General features: G+C 43.1%; 1 protein-coding gene across 5 annotated transcripts in view; it reads right to left on the bottom strand.

The window, feature by feature from the left end:
- Positions 1–9805: 9805 nt before the first annotated feature.
- celsr3 (cadherin, EGF LAG seven-pass G-type receptor 3) overlaps positions 9806–22653 on the bottom strand; it is a 158952-nt gene continuing 146104 nt past the window's right edge. The window contains exons 32-37 of one of the 5 annotated variants that reach the window (XM_061736720.1): positions 21702–21799; positions 21106–21203; positions 20781–20954; positions 16169–16366; positions 12662–13739; positions 9806–10988 (exon numbers count right to left, since the gene is read on the bottom strand). In XM_061736720.1, the coding sequence (XP_061592704.1) occupies positions 10961–10988; positions 12662–13739; positions 16169–16366; positions 20781–20954; positions 21106–21203; positions 21702–21799 (1674 nt within the window). In that variant the 3' untranslated portion in view covers positions 9806–10960. The remainder of the gene's footprint in view (positions 10989–12661; positions 13740–16168; positions 16367–20780; positions 20955–21105; positions 21204–21701; positions 21800–22653) is intronic. The other 4 variants (XM_061736725.1, XM_061736721.1, XM_061736722.1 and 1 more) reach the window with 4 other exon arrangements.

Below are 22653 nucleotides of genomic sequence, written 5' to 3'. Positions count from 1 at the left end.
ATGGCCACAGGCACAAATGACTGCCCAAAACTCTTGGTGCTCTGGCGGGGGGGGGGGACAAGTCTGTGGCTGAAGGTTCCTCATCCCCATCAGTTCACCATTTAGGGCAGGGGTTCTTAACCTTTCTGACCTTGGGGCGCAATTTTTTCAGGACAGAGTGGCCCGGGGCCCATTAAATATTAACACTGTATAGCAGGGGTATTCAACTTTAAGAGGTCCATTTAGAGAAAATGTACTCAAGCGAAGGTCCAGAACATCATAATATATATATATATATATATATATATATATATATATATATATATATATATATATATATATATATATATATATATATATATATATATATATATTCAAGTAGCCTCATAGTTGTATCAACATCTGCATCTGACTGTTATATTAAAAAAGTACATATTTGCCAATTAACATGTGTAACTTGAATTACACATATTTTTTTCTCTTAAAAATGAAATAGATTTTATTTTATTTTTCAAATGCTATCTTATTTTATTTCTTTACCAGCAATTTGAATTTCCCATTTTCTTTGTTAATTGTCTCAACACATTTTTATAATAAATTTGTTATAACACATCTTAACAATTGAACAACTTCCCCTGTTATAATCTTATGCCCCCACTTTCTGTCGTTCAGTTAGAGAACTGAGCTTTCTCCAGCCAGAACTTAAATCTGGGCTGGATGGTGTCAGATTGTTGAGCCTGGAACGATATTTAGTTTTAATTATGTTCATTGTGGAGAAAGCTGCTTCACAGCTGTATGTGGACCCAAACATGTTTTAAGATGGTCAGTTTATTTTCTGGGACTTCAGTTCAGACTTGAGTGGATATGTTTTGATGAGACACTGGTTTTGTCCCAGGAAGACTGAACCAGGATGAATCTGTCCATTCCGGGTTGAACTTCCCTCTCTACCTGTTAGGCTTCTCATCTCTGTAAGAGTCAAGCTAATTACTGTATTTTGACGACCATATGGAAAGGAGCACCACCGTAATTTTTTGTGTCATTTCTGGATTTAAAACGCGCCGTGTGGAAAGGCGCCGTCAACACACACACGGAGCGCCACCTTACAACAACACACACACAAGTGTGCATATTTAAATTATATTTCATGGCCGTGCTGCAGCCGTGTCACTTTACAAACGCTTTTGGAGTCCGAACAACAGTCCAGTCCAGCAGACACGTCAGCCCTGCATCTACATCTACAATCCTTCAGCAGTAACGACGGAGCCCGCCGGCGCCGCCCGAGCGGCACCGACCTCCCCGGCCGCGGGGACGCGTCGGGATAAATTATCACGCCGCGCTCGCTCGCTCTGGGCGCAAACCAAGTAATCGATCCCTGATCCTGGCAGATCTAAACGTACTCTGTGCAAAATGAAGGATTTTCTCTGTAAATACACACCATTTCTCTTACTATTACACGTACAGCTAGCTGAGTGTCTTCTTCTCCTCATTTGGTCGGGAGTTTCAATGCAGTCCCGCGGCCCACGCGTACAAAACTGATTTCTTTTTGCGGTCCACTAGATGGCGCTCGCGGCCCAAGTGTGGGCCGCGGCCCTATGGTTAAGAATCACTGATTTAGGGGATTGCTGGGATAGAACTGGCTTCCTCCTTGTCCTTTGTTCTGCCACCACCTCCAGACTGTCCAGGCTGGCTCCCACTACAGATCCAGCCTTCTTCACCAGCTTATTGATCTTGGCTGCCCCTGGCCCGCTGACGCTGCCCCCCCAGCATGCCACCACAAAAAAGAGGGCACTGGCAACGACGGTCTGATAAAATAGCTACAGACATTAAAAGACCGTAGCCTCCTTAGGAAGAATAGCCCCTTCTTGTAGAGAGCCTCGGTGTTATCAGTCCAGTCCAGTTTATTGTTCATTTGGACTCCCAGATATTTCTAGGTGTCCACCCTCTCCACCTCCACCCCCCCGGATGGAAATGGGGGTGAGGATCCTCTTACTCCTCACAAAATCCACCACCATCTCCTTGTCTTGGTGGTGTTAAGCTGGAGATGGTCGGTGTCACACCGTCCCACAAAGTTCTCCACCAGGTCTCTGTACTCCTCTTCCCGGTTGTCGCTGATGTAGCCCACGATGACGGAGTCGTCGGAGAACTTTTGTCTTTTGTCTGAGTTGAGTTGAAAATCTGGTGTATAGAGGGTGAATAGAAATGGTGCCAACACCGTTCCCTGGGGGATGCCAATGCTGCACACCACCGTCTCCGACTGGCAGCCCTGCAGTCTGACATACTGGTGTCTATGGGTGAGGTAGTTGTGGTCCAGGCCACCAGCGTGTCCTCCACACTCATCACTGCTAGCTTTTCAGCCAGCAGCGATGGCCTGGTGGTGTTAAAAGCACTAGAGAAGTCAAAGAACATAATTCTCACCATGCTCTTCGGCTTCTCCAGGTGTGCGTAGGCCCTATGCAGCAGGTGTATGATTGCATCCTCCACTCCAGTACCCTCCCGGTATGCAAACTGCAGTGGGTCTAGATCAGGGACCGGCAACCCAAAATGTTGAAAGAGCCATATTGGACCAAAAACACAGAAGACAAATATGTCTGGAGCCGCAAAAAATGAAAAGTCTTGTATAAGCCTTAGAATGAAGGCAAATGGCGAAAGGCGAAATGTCGAGGAAATAGTCAAAATTTCGAGGAAAAAATCGAAATGTCTAGGAAAAGGTCAAAATGTTGAGAAAAAAGTCGAAATGTCGAGAAAAAGGTAGAAATGTCGAGATTAATGTTGAAGTACAATCTTGAGAAAAAAGTCGAAATGTCAAGAAGTGTCAAAATTTTCGCGAAAAAAGTCAAAATGTCGAGATACAAGTACATGTCAAGATGTGAAGTACAATTCCAAGAAAAAAGTCGAAATGTCGATAAAAAAGTCGAAATGTCGAGATAAAAAAAGAAAAAAAAGGGAAAAAAAGAAAAGAAATAAGAAAAAAAGGTCAAACATTTTTGAAAAAGCTCCAGGAGCCACTAGGGCGGCGCTAAAGAGCCGCATGCGGCTCTAGAGGCGCGGGTTGTCGACCCCTGATCTAGATAGTCTCTCCCCTGGGGCTTGAGGTGTTGCAGAACCAGCCTCTCCAGGATCTTCATGACCTGCGATGTGAGGGCCACCGGCCTGTAGTCATTGAGAGTGCTGGGACGATGCATGATGTTTTCCACAGCTGTGGCACCTTGCTCAGGCCCAAGGAGAGGTTCAAGAGAAGTTGCAGAGGCTCTGCCAGCTCTGCAGCACACACCTCGAGCACCCTGGGGTTGATTACTCCCCTTGCCTTCCTCACATTGACCCTGGTGAGCTGCCACCTCACCTGCTGTGATGACAATAGGACTGTGGCCCCGGGGGGGCGGGGGGATGCTGCAGTGGAGTTGTGCTGTTGTTGAGAGGGGATTGGGGAGGTGAGGGGGTTGGGACCGTGGCCCGGTTGGTAGGTATCACTTGGGGAAAGGGGGGTGGGGCTACACAGGGTGACCCTGTTGGATGATCAAACCTGTTAAAGTACAAGTTCATCTCATTTGCCCGTTCCCGATCTCCCTCCACGGCAACCCTAGGCTGCTTATAGCCAGTTATCTTCCTGAACCCTCCCCACAACTCCTTGGAGCTGTGGGCCACCAGTCCTCCCTCGCTCCAGCTTCTCCTTATACTCCTCTTTTGCCGCCCTCAGCTCCTTCTTCAGTTGCTTTTGTACCGTCCTGGCTCCCTCCGTGTCTCCCACCTTGAACCTCCTCCTCTTCTCCCTCACCAGGGATTTGATGTGTCCAGTAATCCACAGTTTATTGTTTGGAAAACACCTTACTCTCTTAGTGGGCACTATACTCTCCTCACAGAACCTAATGTAATCTGACCATCACACAGTCCACAAGACCATCGATGTCCTCCCAGTGGACACTCTGGAACATCTCCCAGTCGGCTGTACTGAGGCAGAACCTCAGCTCCTCCTCCTCTGACCACTGCTGGATGGTCCTGGTGGTGCTGGCAGCCTCTTGAGAGGCCTGTACGATGGTGCAAGCCAGATGAGGTTGTGGTGTGATGCTCCTAGTGGTGGAAGGGCAGTAGATCTATAGGCCTCCTTTGCATTGGGATAGAGCATGTCCAGAATTTTATTCGGTCTTGTTTTGCATTTAACATATTGGGTGAAACTTGTCAGCCTTTTTGACACATTTACATGGTTAAAATCTCCATAACATAACATGATGGTTTAATTTGCCACTGTTAAGGGTTTGAATACGCCGCTGCTGCAGACTTTTCTTGAACCCTGGATTCAGGAAGTTGATCTCATTCAAGCACCAGAGTTTCGGAGGCCCGGTTTGATGCCAGAATAGTTCTTCTGGTTGAGGTCAGTCGACTTCTTTTCCCACGTTTCACAAGGGTAAATATATTTATCCGAATAAATACGTCTTTCAGCTGAAGTATGCTGTTTGTCTTAGCGTCAGGATTTCCCTTCACTAGAACTGAGGAGCTTATCTTGGACCAGGAGCAGATTAAAAATATGCAAAGGTGCCTGAACAGGATATAAGGACGCATCATTGTTGCGTGAAATGAATACAACTGACACAGAGTGAGATGAGCCGCTGGCTGTCACAGTGGTTAACCCTTGTACTGTCTTTGGGTCAAAATTACCCAAAGACAGTAATTCTCCTATCCTTCTTTCCTCCTGCTCTCTCCTTCCTTCTTCCCTTTCTCTTTTCTCCCTCCCTTCTCCCCTTCCTCCTTTCTCCCTTCCTTCTTTCTTTCCTTCCTTCCTTCCTTCCTTCCTTCCTTCCTTCCTTCCTTCCTTCCTTCCTTCCTTCCTTCCTTCCTTCTTTCTTTCCTCCTGCTCTCTCCTTCCTTTTCCCTTCCTCCTTTCTTTCCTTTGTTTCCTCCCTTCTTTTTTCCCTTACTTCCTTCTTCCCTTCCTCTTTTCTCCCTTCCTTCCTTCCTTCCTTCCTTCCTTCCTTCCTTCCTTCCTCCATTCCTTTTCTCCCATCCACCCTTCCTTCCTTCTTTGTTCCCTTCCTTCCTTTTTTCCTCCTGCTCTCTCCTTCCTTCTTCCCTTTCTCTTTTCTCCCTTCCTTCCTTCTTTCCTTGTTTTCTCCCTTCCTTCTCCCCTTCCTCCTTTCTCCCTCCCTTTCTTTCCTCCTGCTCTCTCCTTCCTTTTCCCTTCCTCCTTTCTCCCTTCCTTCCTTCTTTCCTTCCTCCCTTCTTTCCTCCTGCTCTCTCCTTCCTTCCTTCCTTCCTTCCTTCCTTCCTTCCTTCCTTCCTTCCTTCCTTCCTTCCTTCCTTATTTTATCCCTTCCTTCCTTCTTTCCTTCCTTCTTCTCTTCCTCCTTCCTTGACCCGAAGACAGCACAGTGGTTAAAGCTAGCGGCCCATGTACTGAGGCTGCAGTCCTGCTGCAGCGGTCGCAGGTTCGAGTCCCAGCCTGCAGTTCTTTGCAGCATGTCTTCCCCATTCTCCCTCTCTACCCCCTTCCTGTCTAAACTTTGAATAAAAGCCACTAATTCTTTAAAAAACCACTGAGTGAGAATGATCAGGGATTTGTAGGTGAATTCTTGAACTTTGGACATAACTTGCTGCTGCTGGAACAGTCCCACATCCTCAGTGTGAGGGAGCTGAAAGAACCTGAACTATGTTGACTGTTCCCGAGGATTGCTCTGGTGTAATCTGTTTCCATTCCACCTTCAGTCCACTCGTCCTCAGCAAAGACACTTCTGAGCTAATTCAGCTATCATGTCATGGCAAAATGAGGGATTCTTCCAAAAACGACCTAACAGGAGATTCCATCTGGGTACTTGACAACAAGAAATAGAACCGGTGTATTTATATAAGTCTTACATTTCTGTAATGTCTACATCTTGTGGATCTGTGGCCTAGTGCAACTGCAGATAAGCTACAGCTACTTCACACCCCCATAAATGAAGCCTCGGTGTCGGCTGTATGATTACGTGATGTTTGCAACAATTACAGTCCTGGACTTCAGTTTGTGTCAAGACGTGTTTAACCCTTGTGCTGTCTTAGTCAAAATTACCTAATTCTCCTGTTCCTTCTTTACTTCCTCCTGCTCTCTCCTTCATTCCTTCCTTCCTTCCTTCCTTCCTTCCTTCCTTCCTTCCTTCCTTCCTTGTTTTCTCCCTTCCTTCTTCTCTTCTCCTTTCCTTCCTTCCTTCTTTTTTCCCTTCCTTCCTTCCTTTTTTCTCCCCTCCTTCCTTCTTTCCTTGTTTTCTCCCTCCTCTTTTCTCCTTTCCTTCCCTTTTCCCTTCCTTTTTTCCTCCCTTCCTTCCTTCTTTCCTCCCTTCCTTCCTTCTTCCCTTCCTCTTTTCTCCTTTCCTTCCTTCCTTCCTTCCTTCCTTTTGCTCTCTCCTTCCGTCTTCCCTTCCTCTTTTCTTCCTTCCTTCTTCCCTTCATCTTTCCTTCCTTCCTTTTTTCCCTTCCTTCCTTCTTTCCCCCTGCTCTCTCATTCCTTCTTCCCTTCCTTTTTCTCCCATCCTTCCTTCTTCCCTTCCTCTTTTCTCCTTTCTTTCCTTCCTTCCTTCTTTTTTCCCTTCCTTCCTTCCTTCCTTCCTCTTGCTCTCTCCTTCCATCTTCCCTTCCTCTTTTCTCCCTTCCTTCTCCATTCCTTCCTTCCTTCTTCCCTTCATCCTTCCTTCTTTTTTCCCTTCCTTCCTTCTTTCCTCCTGCTCTCTCATTCCTTCTTCCCTTCCTTTTTCCTTCCTTCCTTCCTTCTTTCCTACCTTCTTCTCTTCTTCCTTCCTTGACCCGAAGACAGCACAAGGGTTAAGAGAAGAAAGAAGGAAAGAAACACATAAACTGGCTATAATGTGTTTTAGGCCTGGTGAGAAACGGGTCTGAAGTGCATAAGGATGGATATTAACAAATTCAATATCTGTAATGCTTTTTTTGGATTGTTTTGGGGTTTTTTTTGCATGTATTTAATGCATTTTCCACATTTGTGTGACTCTGGGTCGTAGTTGCATTGTAAACCCAACAGAACTGCTATAGTTTTTGCTCTGAATGTAAATCTGGAGAGACTGGTGACGTTCTGTCAGCTGGTGCATCCGTCTCGTGCTGAAGGAATCAAGGTGGCAGCTGAACAAACAAGAGAGAGAAAAGCCTCCTCTGTTGGAAAGCTTTCTCCGCCTGCAGCTTCAGTCCTGAAGACGTCTGTCATTAATAAGAAACACCGAACCTGTTTCTGCCGCACAGCTAGAGTGTAATAACAAAACAAACACACACAGCCTTGTAGGAATAAGAGGTTGGTTTTTTTTTTGTCTTTTTTTAATGTCCAACATTTCTCTTGTTTCCGCAGTAACAGGTGAACAGCTGTTTCCATCCCGACGGTGGGACAGACGCCGTCTCATAATGAACAAACAAGCCAACAAAGACAATCTCCCACCATCCTTCCGCTTCTCAATGCCTCCCCGTCTCTTGTTTATTTCCTTCAACGCAATCCTATTTTCTTCCTCATGTTTTGTTCTCCACTCTCTCAGTCCAGAGAATTTAAACCTTTTTTTCCTTTATTTTTTATTTTGTAGTAACTTCACCATCACTGACACACAGCATATCTGATATGAACCATGGCTGCAATGTTCTGCATCATATTCAACATTTAATCTGGATATGTTTGATAATGCCATCTAAATGGAGAAGAATCTGCTTTTTGGTTGTTGTTTTTTTTCCTCAGAATTGACTTTTATAAGATACCCGATTAAAAAATGATTAAACTTTGCCTCGCAATACCAGAATCCACATTTGAAAAAGCAGCTTTTATCTTCTCTCCCCATCCCCAATTTATTTTTGTTGTCGTCCATCTGTGAGTTTGCTGCCTTGAAAAGAATGAACTCACAACAAACATTATATGAGAAAGAAAGGAATATCTGGACAGTGTTAAAAAAAAGAAAACAGATAATACAAATTATTTATAAAAAAAAACAACCTCTGATACAAAATGGGACGAATAAATCATTCATACAGCGTAAATAAATTATCAATAAATAAAATAGATCTCATGTCTGTGGACATTAAAGGTATAATAAATAAAGGTATAAAAACGATTCTAGATCTTTTTTTTTGTGCACTGCTCCTTTAACAGACTGACAGGTGAAGCTGCCCTGGGGGGGGGTGAGACTGTCACACACAGGTCTGTCCGTCTCCTCCCAGGGACACGAGACTGACAGATGAGCCATCAAAGTCAGGAGATAATGGGTTTGCTCGTGATGTGCATGTTCATTTTCACTGCATTTCCCTCTTCCTCTCTCTTTTTTTTGTGCAGACACACGTTCACGTCTTCCTCCCTGCAGCTACGTTTTAATACACACAGTCATGGTTTCTCACCAGATTTATCCTCCTTCCTTCTGTCTGGGTTTGGAACTGTTGTTCTACTTTTGCATTCTGCTGAATTTGAACCTTATTATTTAGCGGTATGAATTTCTCCTTTCAACCTTTGCAAGCTGTTTTGACTGCCAACAGTGCCCTCAAACGCTGACTTTTCCTTTGGTTTTTCTCACCCACTGCATTCCTGATTCCTTGGTCTCCTCTGAAGGAAAGTGACAGCTATACCTGCGTGTCTTCCACACCGACAAACGCTTCTGTGTTGCATCTTTGAGACCTGAACTCCGGTTCACTCGGAGATCAAGGATCCGACTGAAAGACCTGCATTTCAAAACCACTCAGTGGCTTTTAACGTTGACACTGCTGACACCAGCTCTCGTTTACAGTCTGATCTTTAAAGACACCTCATCTTTGTCTAATGCTCCAAATATGAAGATAATTAATCTGGTAACACGTCCTCAGCAGCCTTGAAGGTTTTGGAGTCTGTTCAGATCTGGAGCAGCGTCTCCAACATTTGCTAAAGATTTGAGTATGTATGAGTATTCAGGGAGATGCCATGCTTTAACGTCTCCAAACAAAGATCTCAGCAAAGTACGATGTGATGCTCCCAAGAAAGATGACATGAAACGGTGTAAATCTAAGGCCCCATTAACTGAGATTAAGATGTTCATTTCATAGACTTCTGTCCATGACATGATCATGAATTTACAGATATAAAACGCTGCATCAGTCATTTACGAAGTATAGAAATGTTCATACTGATTTTCAAAAACACTTCCGATTCGTTTTGTACGAAACTTCCCAACAAGAAGCTTTTGGGAGACGAGTTTCCATGACGCTGCTGCAGAGGTTTCTGTTGCTTCCGTGGCACGTTGGGCCATGACGGTCCGTGTACTTCGCGGCCATCCGTTTTTTGTTTTGAAATGACAAAATAAAAATAGAGAAATAATCCAAAATAATACGTTTCCCATCTTTTGTTTTGATAATAAAAAGCGGAAAACGGATCGTTATCCATTATCCGTTATCTGATTTCATTGATGTGTTTGAACATCGAAATTGGGAATTAAAACAGCGAGTGGAAAACTCAAGGATACTGAAAACAAGGATTGGACAAATGGGGGGGATTGCACATGTGCAGTAATAAATGAAGAAAGTTGTCTCTGGTTCTTTTGTTCATCAGATTGAAAATTAACAGTTTTAGATTTTTTTTAATGTTGAAACAGAAAATAAATCAAATATGAAACCTGGGAGTGAAACATGAGTTTAATGTGTAATCTGTCTTCACTCCGTCATGAAACTGCAGTGATGTTGTGACAGTCCGTTGAGCTGCAGCGTCCAAAAAAAAGCAGCGTCCAATCAATAACATAAACTGGATAACGATAAACTAAAAGGATAACGATCCGTTTTCCGTTTTTTATTATCAAAACAAAAGATGGGAAACTGATTATTTTGGATTATTTCTCTATTTTCATTTTGTCATTTCAAAACAAAAAACGGATGGCTGCGAAGTACACGGACCCATGACACATCAAAGCAAATGAAGGATAAAAAACAAACAAACCAAAAAAAAGCCTCAAGGAGCTTTGAAAAGGTGGTGACATGATGGAGCCTCGTGCAAAGAGGCCGGCAGACTCTGCAGATATGATGTTTAACACGTCAGTGGACTAATATGGTCTAGTTCAGACAGCACCAGGCACAAAGATGTGCAGTTAGATGACAAGGTCACATTCATAAACATTGAATCACAAAACACGATCTGTCAAAAGAGCTGATCCTCTGACACCTGGGACTGAACCTTTAACGGTTTTACCACCTAGCAATCTTCCTCAGCACAATCTTCACGTTCCGTCAGCGGGCGTCTCTTACCATAATCCATTCATCTATATACAATCGCTTCCTGACTCTTTGATATTCACCCTCCAACCACTTTCTGGTGGTTTTGATAATCTCATCAGATACTATTGTGGAAACCCTGGCGCTATACATTAAAGTTGGTTGGTACGAGGAAAACTTTTGGAGGAAAATATTTTTTCGGGTGAAGTCTGAGGATTTTTTTTCCCTTTTTTTTTTTTTTTTTCTTGGATGAGGAAATTTCTTCCCTCGTCGACGCATGAAACTGCACTCGCATTGATCTCGCTCACAACCGCACACGGACACAATCGCTTTAAAAAAAGAAAAGAAAAGAAAAAAAAAAGAAACATCACAAGAGATTTCTTCATCTTCAATGTAAAAGATACAAAATGTATAAAAATGTTATTTACAGTCGCTTGTTTTTTTTTCCGTGGGTCTTATCTGGTTTAGGCTAACGTGTGTTTGAAAACCGAGATTTTTTTTGTGTGTTTTTAAACAGTTTTTAGGTAGCAGAGTTGGTTGACTCAACGCCAGAAATAACCCTCGTACTCTCTAGACACCGGGGCTGAAAAAGATTAATGTACACAGCACGACCCCATCCTCAAATCTCCTCTTTTATCACTATAAGTTTTATCTATAAATTTTCTGTCCTTCCATCCGAGTAGCTTCTTGTCTCCTCCGACCCGCTTGGCTTCCAGTCCTCCAACGTCCCAGGGTGTTGCATCCATTCAGGGCCGTCCACAACCGTCGCGCCCAGCACTTTGGAATGAATGAAGGGATGTGGAGGCTTTCATCAAGACTGTCCTTCGCTTCTGTTAGCTCTGAGGGAAAGGAGAAGGAAAGAAGTACGTTTATACCAGCACTCCACTGACTGAAACTTTAATTCTACAGAATTTATTTTATTTTATTCTTTATTTAATTCAAAAAAATAAAACATTTCAATACAAATACAAATGTTCATAAATTGTGAATGAAAAGGGAGCAGAAAGAAGAAAAACCTTATCTAATCTGCCCCTTTTTCCAAGAAATAAATTCACAAATAACATCAATTAAAAATTAAAAAAAACAACAACTACCGTATTTTCTGGACTATAAGCCGCTACTTTTTTCATAGGTTTTCAACCATGCGGCTTATACAAAGGTGCGGCTATTCTGTGGATTTTTCTTCCACCGCTCGGGGCGCTCTAACCGGAATTAGAATCAAAACTAAGACAAAATAAATGCAAAGAAAAATACGCTACTTCTTCTTTAGCAGATAGAAGTAGAAGCAGATTTCAAACAGATAAATAGATAAATACCAGTTATTTTCTCTTCTGTCCCGTTTTAATCAGCAAAGTTGCTGCCGTGTTAAAAGACACTGTTAGGAAAGGATCTATTTAGGAACAAACATGTACATCATTTACAGTTCAAAATCTTTCTGTACATGTAGTAAATATCTAATCTAACAACATAAATATCTGCGGCTTGCATATCTTTTTTTTTTTTTAAATAGAGCGGATGCGGCTTATATGCAGGTGCGACTTGTATATCTTTTTTTAATTATTTTTTAAAAAATAGAGCGGATGCGGCTTATATGCAGGTGCGGCTTATAGTCCAGAAAAATACGGTAAGTAAATAAAAAACTAAAATAAAATAACCGCCGTCTATGGGTATGTCAATCAAACTTAACTAACATATTTCATTATATTTATTTAACATACAGGCTTTAATTGTTCTTTTGAATGTAATGTTTGATTTGGATTCTTTGTTTTCTTTATTCAGATTGTTCCATAAACTGATTCCTTTCACAGAAACACAACGTTCCATCAATTTTGTCCTGAATCTTGGTTTTTAAAAAATCTCTGTTCCTTTTAAGTTATACTTGCCTTCTCTTTTTTCAAATGTTTTCTGAATGTTGATAGGTAAAGTTTTTTTATGAGCTTTAAACATAATTTGCAGAATACTATAATCTACTAATTCATGAAATTTCAACAATTTTAAAGGAGCTTGAGGCAGGATTTATGAAAAAAATTCGTATACGTTTTAAGTTTTCTAGTAATAAGGTCAGATGAAGCGTTCCAAACCAAAAAGAATGAGCCCTCTAGTGTATCTCTCCGTTGCCTTGAACAGGCTGTGTGCTGCAAAATGTGCTGCAATTGTGACCGGAATTTCCTGCGCTGTCCTACGGATGTGACGGCAAATGAGGAGCCTCATACTCCTTTAAAGGAGCATGAGACTCATTAGCGCCACCCTTCGCCACGACGGCCGTCGGGGGTACTGGAGCCAACAGCGAAGCCGGCACGGGAGAACGTGCATGCAGCGTCATGTGACGTCACATCCGCAGGCCAGCGCGGGAAATTTTTTCATAAATCCTGCCTCAATCCTGCCTGAAGCTCCTTTAACTGAAGAAATAATGGATTTGTTGGATCTCTAAATGGTTTTCTAATGATGATGAGGTGAAATGAGTGGCTATCTACTGGGGTTAGTTGAGGTCAGTGCAGGCGGGAGGACTTACTCTGAGTCAGGGGAAACTTCAGAGATACTGTGGGAGGTGGTGGACTGGGGTGGGGACGGGGAGAGTCCGTGGACGGAGCCGTTAGGACCGGGGTTAGAGGCGGCGGGCGGGGGAGCGAGGGCGGAGGAGCTGAAGGACGCCAGGATGGAGGACAGAATGTCCAGGTGTTCGGTGGACGGCTGCCGGCCGATGGGGTTGGGGTTCAAACCTGCGACCTGGGGGCCGGTCTGAGCGGGGTACCTACACGAAGGCGCCGAGTCCAGGCGTCCCCGGACGTGGGCCGGGGGGGGCGGCTGCTCCTGCTGGGGCTCCTCGGAGATGGGCGGGGGCGGCGAGGCGGAGGGCGGCTGGTCGGGGTGCGAGGGCTGCCGGGGCGGCAGCGTGCGGAGCCACTCCCTGCACGGCTGCGGCTGCGAGCCCACGCCGTTGGGCCCGTTGGGCTCCAGCTGCTCCCGCGACCGGCTGCTCATCAGCGCCCCCCCGAGGTGCTCCCTGGACGAGGCCTGCTGGCGCCGAGTCAGCGTGTTCAGCTGCGACCTCGACCCGCTGAGGTATCCCTCCATCCCGGCTGCAACACCCCCCCCATTCCCACTTAAGTCCTCCCGGGAAGCGTGGAAGCTGCTGCCGTGGTGGTTGTTGAGTCTTTCCCTGGATCCAGACAGGTTCTCCCTGGAGGAGGAAACCCGCTGGTGGTCCGGCCCCGCGAAGGCCGCTCCCTGCCCCAGACCCAGCTCCCTCCTCCGGGGCAGGAGGTCCAGGTTGTCCCTGGAGCCCCGGGAATCCAGCCGGTCCCTCGACCCGCCGACCGTCTGCCGCCCCAGCGGGTCCCGGGACAACTGCCTCCGAGCCAGGGAGTCCAGGTGCTCCCTGGAGGAGTAGCGGGAGGCCGGCTGAGAGAGGGAGCCGCTCCCTCCGCCGGCACAAGCCGTGGCGGAATACATTCGACCGTACGAGGCTGCCGGGACGCCGCGGTGGCCGAGAGTCGACGTCCGGTACCAGTTGAGCTCGCTGGGAACCCGGCCCATGGAGGAGAGACCCTGCAGCGCCGGAGGACAGCCGAGGCGGTTCTTCAGGATACCTGCAGCAGGAACATGAGAGCGTGAGGAGGAAAGAGGTGGAGAAAGATAACCGGATTTACAGTTTAAGACCTCGTCAGACGGAGACTGAGTCAGACAGTAAAGCCCGGGAGACGCGGGGGTTTCAGGCTGACAAGGACACGGGGGCTGCATGATGAAGAGAGGCATATAAGGACAGAACCTTTGACATTTTCAATCTGCCTTTTGGTCATCGTTAACATGTTATGAATCATAATAACTGCTGGCTCTGGTGGGGAACAAGGATATCCTGATTCAGACATTAAAAAACATGAAGTTACATAAAAGAGAACCTCTTTCAGTCCTGAATTCTTACAGAGCAGGACACCATAAAACATAGTTTTCTCAGGTTTTGTAGTTAGGTAACAACTTCAGATTAAAGCTGCAAGCAGCGATGAACGTGCCCTCATGCATTTTCACCAATTAAGGTCAAGGAGTCGATACTAAGTCCGATGACACCACCCATGACTCTTTATGTCAAACCATTCAGAAGTTATGGCAGAAAGTAGAACTATCAAATATGGACCAATCAGATGAAGGGTGGGCGCGCTTTTTGGCGTCTATCAACGACACGGTAACGCTTTTGACTGAGAAAAGTATTGCTCATCGTTGCAGGATGGAGACGCACATTTTGATGTATAACACACCTGGGTGCACGTTATGGTTCGGGCCGCATTAACGGACCAAGAAATGGCATAAATTGCGCCAAAATTACACGATTAATTCCAAATGGCCGACTTCCTGTTCGGTTTCAGCCATGGCGCCAAGAGACTTTTCTTTAAGTTGCGACATGATACAGGTGTGTACCGATTTTCGTGCATGTACGTCAAACCATATTGTGTGGCTTGAGACACAAAGTTTTCTAGGGGGCGCTGTTGAGCCATTTTGCCACGCCCATTAATGCAAACCATTAAATATCCAATTTTTCGCCAGGCCTGGCTTGCGTGCAAAATTTGGTGACTTTTGGGGCACATTTAGGGGGGCAAAAAGGCCCTCATTTCGTTGGAAAAATAAAAATAACGAGAACAATTCCTACAAATACTATAGGGCCTTCGCACTGTCAGTGCTCGGGCCCTAATAAACAAAACCACACGACACATCAGACAATGTAATCACTTATTGATCATAAACTAAGCAAAGGGCTGGAACAGTGCATGAAAAGATAAATGCAGCCCATGCTCCGACATCTTGCAGAACTCTTTAACAACAATCAGTTCAGCAATAATCTTTCCTGCATGACGATGGCCTCCTTGACTGGGGAACACTTTGAAATATGCAGAGGTTCACGGTCGATTCGATGTTTTTAAGGTGTCTTGTGGCAGCAGCCCGAGCCCAAACCATCACCCTTCTACCGCTGTGCTTCCCGGTTTATATAAGTTGTTTTATGCTGATATGTTATGTTTTTTTCCTTTTTTGCCCAAAATTAGTCCCGTCCAATATGGCCAGAATATCTCTATTTTGATGGCCGAACATTGTTCTGCTTTTTGTTAATGTCACTTTGCAAGTTTCGCCTCATGGTCTTTCACATTTAGCATGCTAACCAGGACCTGTAGGTTTGTGTTTGTTGCAGTTCGTATGAGCATCACACTCTCTGACTTTAAGGCTTACACATTTTTGTCTTTTTTCAGCAAATAATGACATTGTGCACTAAGTCTGTTGTTGCTGTTTATCCCAGGATGCAACTGTGACACCCAGTGAGGATCGGATGATTTATTTTTAAGTTTGATTTGAAGTGGATTTAAAGAGGGAGTACTTTCTTTTCCATATAATTAAAAACGGCAGCTTCTGCATGTAACCGGGTCACGGGTGTGTAGAGGAATAGGTGTATTTTTGACTTGAGTTTCAATACTGTCCTCAAAACGTCCTTCACACTTTCAGGGTACGTCATTTCTTTTTCTTCTTCACTTGGTCTACATGCTTTGAAGTGTCTGATGTCCTACAGGTATGTGTGTGCCGTATGACCTTGCCAGCTTTATGTGTGCTCTTCAAATCACAAATCTTTGACCAGAAGTGAAGCTTCATAAAATGTTAATGAATGAATTTATACATCTGATCCACCTCCTTAAAGTAGGAACCTTTAACTGACAGCTAGTGAAGCAGGTTTTAGGCTATTTCACGTCATCTGGCTGACGTATCATCCTTCTTCTTGGTAAAGCGTCCCATTTTCATCCCGGCGGCAGGCTGTGCCAGTCGCAGAGGACGTCCGTCCGCACGTGTTTGTGAGACAATGTGACGGAGAGGATTACACATGTATGATATCCAGGCCAGCCTCTGATTAGACTTAATCTTTGCCCGCAATGATGCGAATCAGACAGGAAAAGATATTAAAAAAAAAACAAGGAAAAAGAAATCAAAATGAGGACAAATAAAAAAAAAAAAAAGAAGAAAAAGAGTGATTTTGTGTCTCTCTCACCCTTCCGGTGTCTGTGTGGCTGACCGATGCCGTTCTCGTCCCCGCTGGTGAGCGCTCCGTCCAGCTGGTTGTTGTTGGCGGCGTCCTTGCTGTAATCCGCCCCCAGGGGGCGCTCTGATCCCCACTTCTGCAAGGTGTGGGTGTCGCTCTCATCCAGAGCCGGCCAGTAGGACAACAGGTCATTGCCATCCAGGTCTGCTGCGCACGGAAACAAGCCCACGCTTGGAGGTTACTCCCAGATTTTTTACACACCCTACTCTTAACCTCTGCTCTCCGCGCTGTACAGTCTCTTGCCAGAACCACTTAATTTATCACTCCTTTTTTGTTTTGTTTTCATCTTTGTTTTTTTTGTCTTTGTTTCTTGTCTAGATACCTACGGAAGAGTATTAGGGCCAGGCAGGAGAAAAAATATTTGAGAGGGGAAGATTTCTTTTTATTGTGCACTTCGAGAAAAAAGTCGAAATGTCGAGAAAAAAGTCGAAATGTCGAGATTAATGTTGAAATACAATTTCAAGAATAAAGTCAAAATTTCGCCTTTTTTCTCAACATTTCAACTTTATTCACGAAATTTTGACTTTTTTCTCAACATTTCGACTTTTTTCTCCTCAACATTTCGACATTTTTCTAGAAATTGTGCTTCAACATTAATCTCGACATTTCGACTTTTTTTTTCATCATTTCGACTTTTTTCTCAACATTTCGACTATTTTCTCGAAATTTTATTTCAACATTAATCTTGACATTTCGACTTTTTTCTTGACATTTCGACTTTTTTCTCGAAGTGCACAACAAAAAAAAAATCTTCCCCTCTCAAATATTTTTTCTCCTGCATGGCCCTAATACTCTTCCATAGATACCTCTGTTACTTGTCCAATATATCCATTCTTTTTCAATGTTTGAGTCGAGGTTCATAAAAGGGTAGGCATAATAAGCCTTGGCTTCAGCCTATACCTTTTCGTAGCCATTTAAAATATTGGACCTTTTTTTTATGTTGTATTATGTTGTATCCAAATGGACCGAAATAAAAAACTCAAAATCAAAAAATCTAAATCAGATACATCCGTAACAACCAAGTATTAGTGTTATTCCTGCCATAACTGCAGCAATATATTGCATATTAAAGTCAGCAAACGTATAGAGCTTCATTCTCCGGCATCGTATTCATCTTTTTGATTCGACATGAAACTACATTTTGTCCGGAACATAAAACAAATGAACGCTGACAGAAGGCGAATGATGCATCTTCATTGAGGAGGACGAGGTTTTTCTCCCTTCATGATTATCAGTCTACAGCTTTCGCTCAAATCTTTGAGGAATGTGGAAAAAAGAGAGTGTTGAGGGGGTGTAATGATCTTAAATCATTCATAGACTAAAGAAAGGCATCGGTATGAGCCCAACAATGGATGTGGAGAAGGCTTAAATCTCCATGGTAACAACTTTAGATGGCTTGGTTTTTCAGATCATATCATGATGATTCTCTTCAAATCTTAGGGAAGCAAAGCAGAAACATGTTCGCCTCTTCTTTCAAAAACAACTTCGCCGGAACAAATTCTTTTTATCCAAATTATTGCTGATTAATTTCAGTTTTTTTTTTCTTTTTTTAAGCTCAAAAAATACAAACAGACCTTGACAACATTGAACTATTGATGTCAAACGCTTACTTTGATGGCACAGTTCAAATAGAATTGGCTAAGCTTATTAATCTGTAATCTGCTTTGAGCAACAACAAAACCACGGTGAAAGGTGATAAAAACCTTTTTTCCTCGATCTTTGCTCGGTTCTTTGTTGTTTTTTTTCTATAGCCTCTGAACTCTCGCTCATCACACGCTCGCTCGAACAAACAGACCCTGCAATCATGAAAGGTTTGAGTCTGTTTTTCAGCCCGATGTTTCATAAACTACGACGGAGTATAAGGGCCAAACTAAGACAACATTTTTTTGGGGAAATTACGAGAATAAAGTCATAATAATATGAGTATAAAGTCGTAATATTACGAGAATAAAGTCGGAATATTTTGAGAATAAAGTCGTAATATTATGAGAATAAAGTCGTAATATTAGTTACAAGAATAAAGTCGTAATATTACGAGAATAAAGTCGTAATATTACGAAAATAAAGTTGTTATATTTTGAAAATAAAGTCGTAATATTAAGAGAATAAAGTCGTAATATTAAATATATTATAAATATATAAATATAACTTCACAAGATGGTCAATATTCAACATTTTAACACACTCTTCCTGTTAGAGTTCTCATAAATTACAACTTTATTCTTGTAATATTACGACTTTATTCTCGCAATGTTACGACTTTATTCTCGTAATATTACGACTTTATTCTCACAACATTATGACTTTATTCTCACAACATTATGACTTTATTCTCGTAATTTCCAAATTTTTTTTTTTCTTAGTTTGGCCCTAATACTCCGTCGTAGTAATATTACGAGAATAAAGTCGTAAAATTACAAGAATAAAGTCATATTGTTGCGAGAATAAAGTTGTAATATTACGACTTTATTCTCGTAGTATTAAGACTTTATTCTCGTAACATTAGGCTTTGACTTTATTCTCGTAATTTTACGACTTTATTCTCGTAATTTTACGACTTTATTCACGTAATTTCCTTTTTTTTTTGTCTTAGTTTGGCCCTAATACTCTGTCGTAATAAACAGCCCAGATGGGATGGGTGAGGGTTAATGCTTCGTCTCAGCCTGCAGGATCCGTTCAGACTGTGACCTTTCAGTAAATACTCCCCCTCTCTCCCGCCGCTCCTCAGTGTGGCCGTGATGATGTATTGATCAGACCGGGCCGGCCATCTGGATCACCCAACTATTCAACTGACAGCTGAAATCTGCCTTTTGCCCTCAATGAGACTTCCTCCTATCCAAGCAGTCCATTAAACCAAGAATCGATCACTTGTATTGATTTACAGATTTTCACATATCTGCCCTTTACTCATAGTGAAAGCTCTCACGTTAACAGCTTAAGTGTGACATTTATCTCATCTATTGTGAGGTGCGTAAGCTCATATATTATGGATGATATAAGTTAATGAGCACAGAGGAGCAAATGTATTGATTAGTAACAGCTGGTACTGACATTCTAGCCTGTGGTTGTGTGCTTTTGTGCCAACTCATGTCATCATTTTCTACGGCATGCTTTCTGGAGAAAGAAACGGCGCGCTGCAAGAACAGGAAGAGCAAAAGGCGCTAAGCTTTTGTAAATATTGAACTGGGTTTGCTGAAAAAGTACGCGGTTGCTCTTTCTCTTTCTCTTTTCATCTTTGGGTCTCTATTGAATCTGGAACTCTGCCCTTAAAACCATTGTTGCGTAGCGCTGACTGCAGCTTTATTCCTCTAAGCACGCCACAAACGTCAGCTGCCTCTCAGTCCTGCCGGAGGGGAATATTCTCATACGCTTCTAGCTTAAGAAACTCTAAACTTTGGGACTCTTTTCTTGTGTTTTCTATCAATCATGTCGGTGGAGTTTGGTTACTCTTAGAATTAACAATTCAATCTGTTCTTAATGATAAAACAGTTGAGGTTTGCTGCCGATGCTGTGATCTAATCAATCCCCAGTTATTGGGAATACATGGAGATATAACCAGTACTCGAGTTGTAAAAAAAAAAGGGGGGATGGTGGATTTTATCATATGGGGACAGATAATTTGTGCTGATTACAAATAATATAATATATTACAAATAATAGCACTGACCAAAACACCTGCAGAAATACTGCAGGAATGACATAGCAGCAGTTAAATGCAGCCTTCTGTAAGCTTTAAATATCCACTGGGCTTACATCAAATACATCAAATACAACAATAAAAAACACTTTTCTGAACTTATCAATATGACTCTGTCCTTCACAGGATAAGTAAAATTGATCACTGCAAAAACTCACAATCTTAACAAGAATATTTGTTTTATTTCTAGTTAAAATGTCTCATTTTAGTAAAAAATCTCATTACACTTAAAACAAGACTCATCACTGGAAAAAACAACAATTTTCACCTGTTTCAAGTAGATTTTCACTTAAAATAAGTAGAACAATCTGCCAGTGGAACAAGATTTCTTTGCTTGTAATAAGAAGATAAATCTTGTCCCACTGGCAGATTTTCCTACTTATTTCAAGTGAAAATGTACTTGAAACAGGTGAAAATTGTCAAATAAGTTATTTTTCTGGTGATAACTCTAAATGTTGAAGTAAAACCACATTCATTGATGAAATGACATAAGGGATGGAAAGGGGGGATGGCAGTTTTACAGGGGGGATGATTTTGACCGTTTTTATTTCAGGGGGGGATGCCATCCCCCCTCATCCCCCCTCAACTCCAGTACTGGATATAACATAACCCTCTTCATAAAACTGAAGCCTACCGGTGGAAGATGGGGAGGAGGAGGAGGAGGGATTTTAACAGCAGATTGAAGGTTGGCAGAGGGCATGTGAGAGGTTAGCGCCACCTGCTCCTAAAACAGACCTCTGAACGAGAAGCGGCGTGAGGAAAGTGAGCAGAAAACGCTGCTGGAACTAACTTCCAGGAGCCGCCTCGTGACTCCCACCCCGAGAAAGTGTGAAAACGTGAAAACATGAGGACCCCTCTGGTCACCTTTGGTGCCGTTGTTGGTGGGCTCGGTGAGCAGACGCTCGCTGTGATTGGAGCGCTTGAATCGCCGCTGGATGCGCCCACGGAGACGCACGTTGTCGTCGCTCTCGGATGAAGGGATGGAGAGACTGCGCTCTTCCTCCATGGAGAGGTCCGAGTCTGAATCTGAGTCCACACCTTGGAGGCGGTGGGTGAGAATGGAGACATAAAAATGGTCAAAGAGGTGAGCGACTGGGGGCAGAGCTGTTATTCTTCTTCACAGATGCAGCATGCGCTATTTATCTATAATCAAAGAAGAGGAAATAAAGTTCAAAAGTGTCCGAGTCACCTTTACCTCCATCTCTGTGGAACATGGCTACATCCAAGTCTGTCGCTCCAGTCTGCACGATGTTTTGTTCCAGAGTCTGACGGGCCAAAAGGTTTTCTCTAACGGGGAGGGGAGGAGAGCGAGAACAGATAAACACACAAATGCCCACAGGATACAATACAGATGAAAACAGAACAAAAACAGAGCTTCCACACTCAAACACAGACATAAATGCAGTCTTTTTTACCCTAAATATACACAGTGAGACTATCAGTGAGGAGTGGAGCGACACGTCGCTTTCAGAGGACGTTAGTGTCGCTCCACATACAGTACGCTGTTCAATCCCATCTTCTTCATCCTTACCCCACTAACCCACAAAGCACACAAAAGGGATTTTATCAGCGAGGGAATTTCCTCCCTGAAGCGACGTAATCCTGAATCCGACAAAACTCTGAACAGAAATGTTTGCCTCATTCACATCAGTTTCTCATTTTGCTGCTGTCAAATAATTTGCTTTTGAACAGTGAAAAAAACCCAAAACATGGTATTTTATCTCCTCTAGCAAGGCGAGTTGTAATACGTGTGTATGTTTGCCAACGCTGGCCTACGTTGGTTACCTTGCAGAGCTGACGGAGGAGATGGTGGAGGTTCCCAGGGTGATGCGGTGCAGCCCGCTCTGCTCCAACAGCGATGCGTTGTGATACGGGTTCTGAGCCTGAGAGAGACACAGAGATACGAGCTGAGAGATAAGCGGAGAGGTGACATTCAAACTGAAACAGAATCTGCAGAATTGGTTCATTCCTCCCGGCAGAAGGACGAACCGTGTGATCGTTGGGTGATCCCGTTGCCGTTTATACTCGCGTACTATCGTCTGAACAGGTGAACCTGGGACCGTCAGGCATCGACTGTAGCAATTGATTCCCTTGATGAACCAGGATTTGGGGTTTTTTATTTGTTTTCCCCATGATGTCATAAAATGAATCTTCTCGACTGAAGATGTGCCTCCAGTTAACAAAATAAAACATTTTTTCTTTAAAGTGAGAATCCTAAATGACCTTGAGCAGGAAATGTTTCCTCAACTTCACATATTGACATGTAAAAGGTAAAAATGTCTTTTTTACAAACAGCATGTAAACTTCTGGGTGGAACAGTAAATCTTCAAAGCAGGAGGCAAAAACCCAGAATACAGATGTGTTATCTCGTGTTTGTAACTTATTATTATTAATCCTTATTATATTACTATATTATTATTATCCTTCATCCCCACAGCCATCAGACTCTATAATAAGCAACTGTAGCCACCCGTGTGCAATAAACATGTCTCTTTGTAAGTGCAATAACCGCTAAATACCTCACGTATTTTTGAAAATATTTGTAAATATTATCCGTTTTTTGGTGTTAACTATTTTTTTTTCTCTCTTGTACATACTCTTTTTCTACTTTTTATATTGCTCTTTTTTATTATTTAACTATTTATTGGTTATTTTTATTTTAAATTTTTTGTATAAACCGTTCAGTGTGTGTGTGTTTTGGCTGCTGCACGACTGAATTTCTCCTCTGGGAGATCAA

Source organism: Cololabis saira, chromosome 12 (assembly GCF_033807715.1).
Source record: "Cololabis saira isolate AMF1-May2022 chromosome 12, fColSai1.1, whole genome shotgun sequence".
In the NCBI taxonomy this organism is placed as follows: Eukaryota; Metazoa; Chordata; class Actinopteri; order Beloniformes; family Belonidae; genus Cololabis; species Cololabis saira.
Note: the sequence above shows the minus strand (reverse complement) of the source record. Positions and strands in the feature narration are given on the sequence as shown.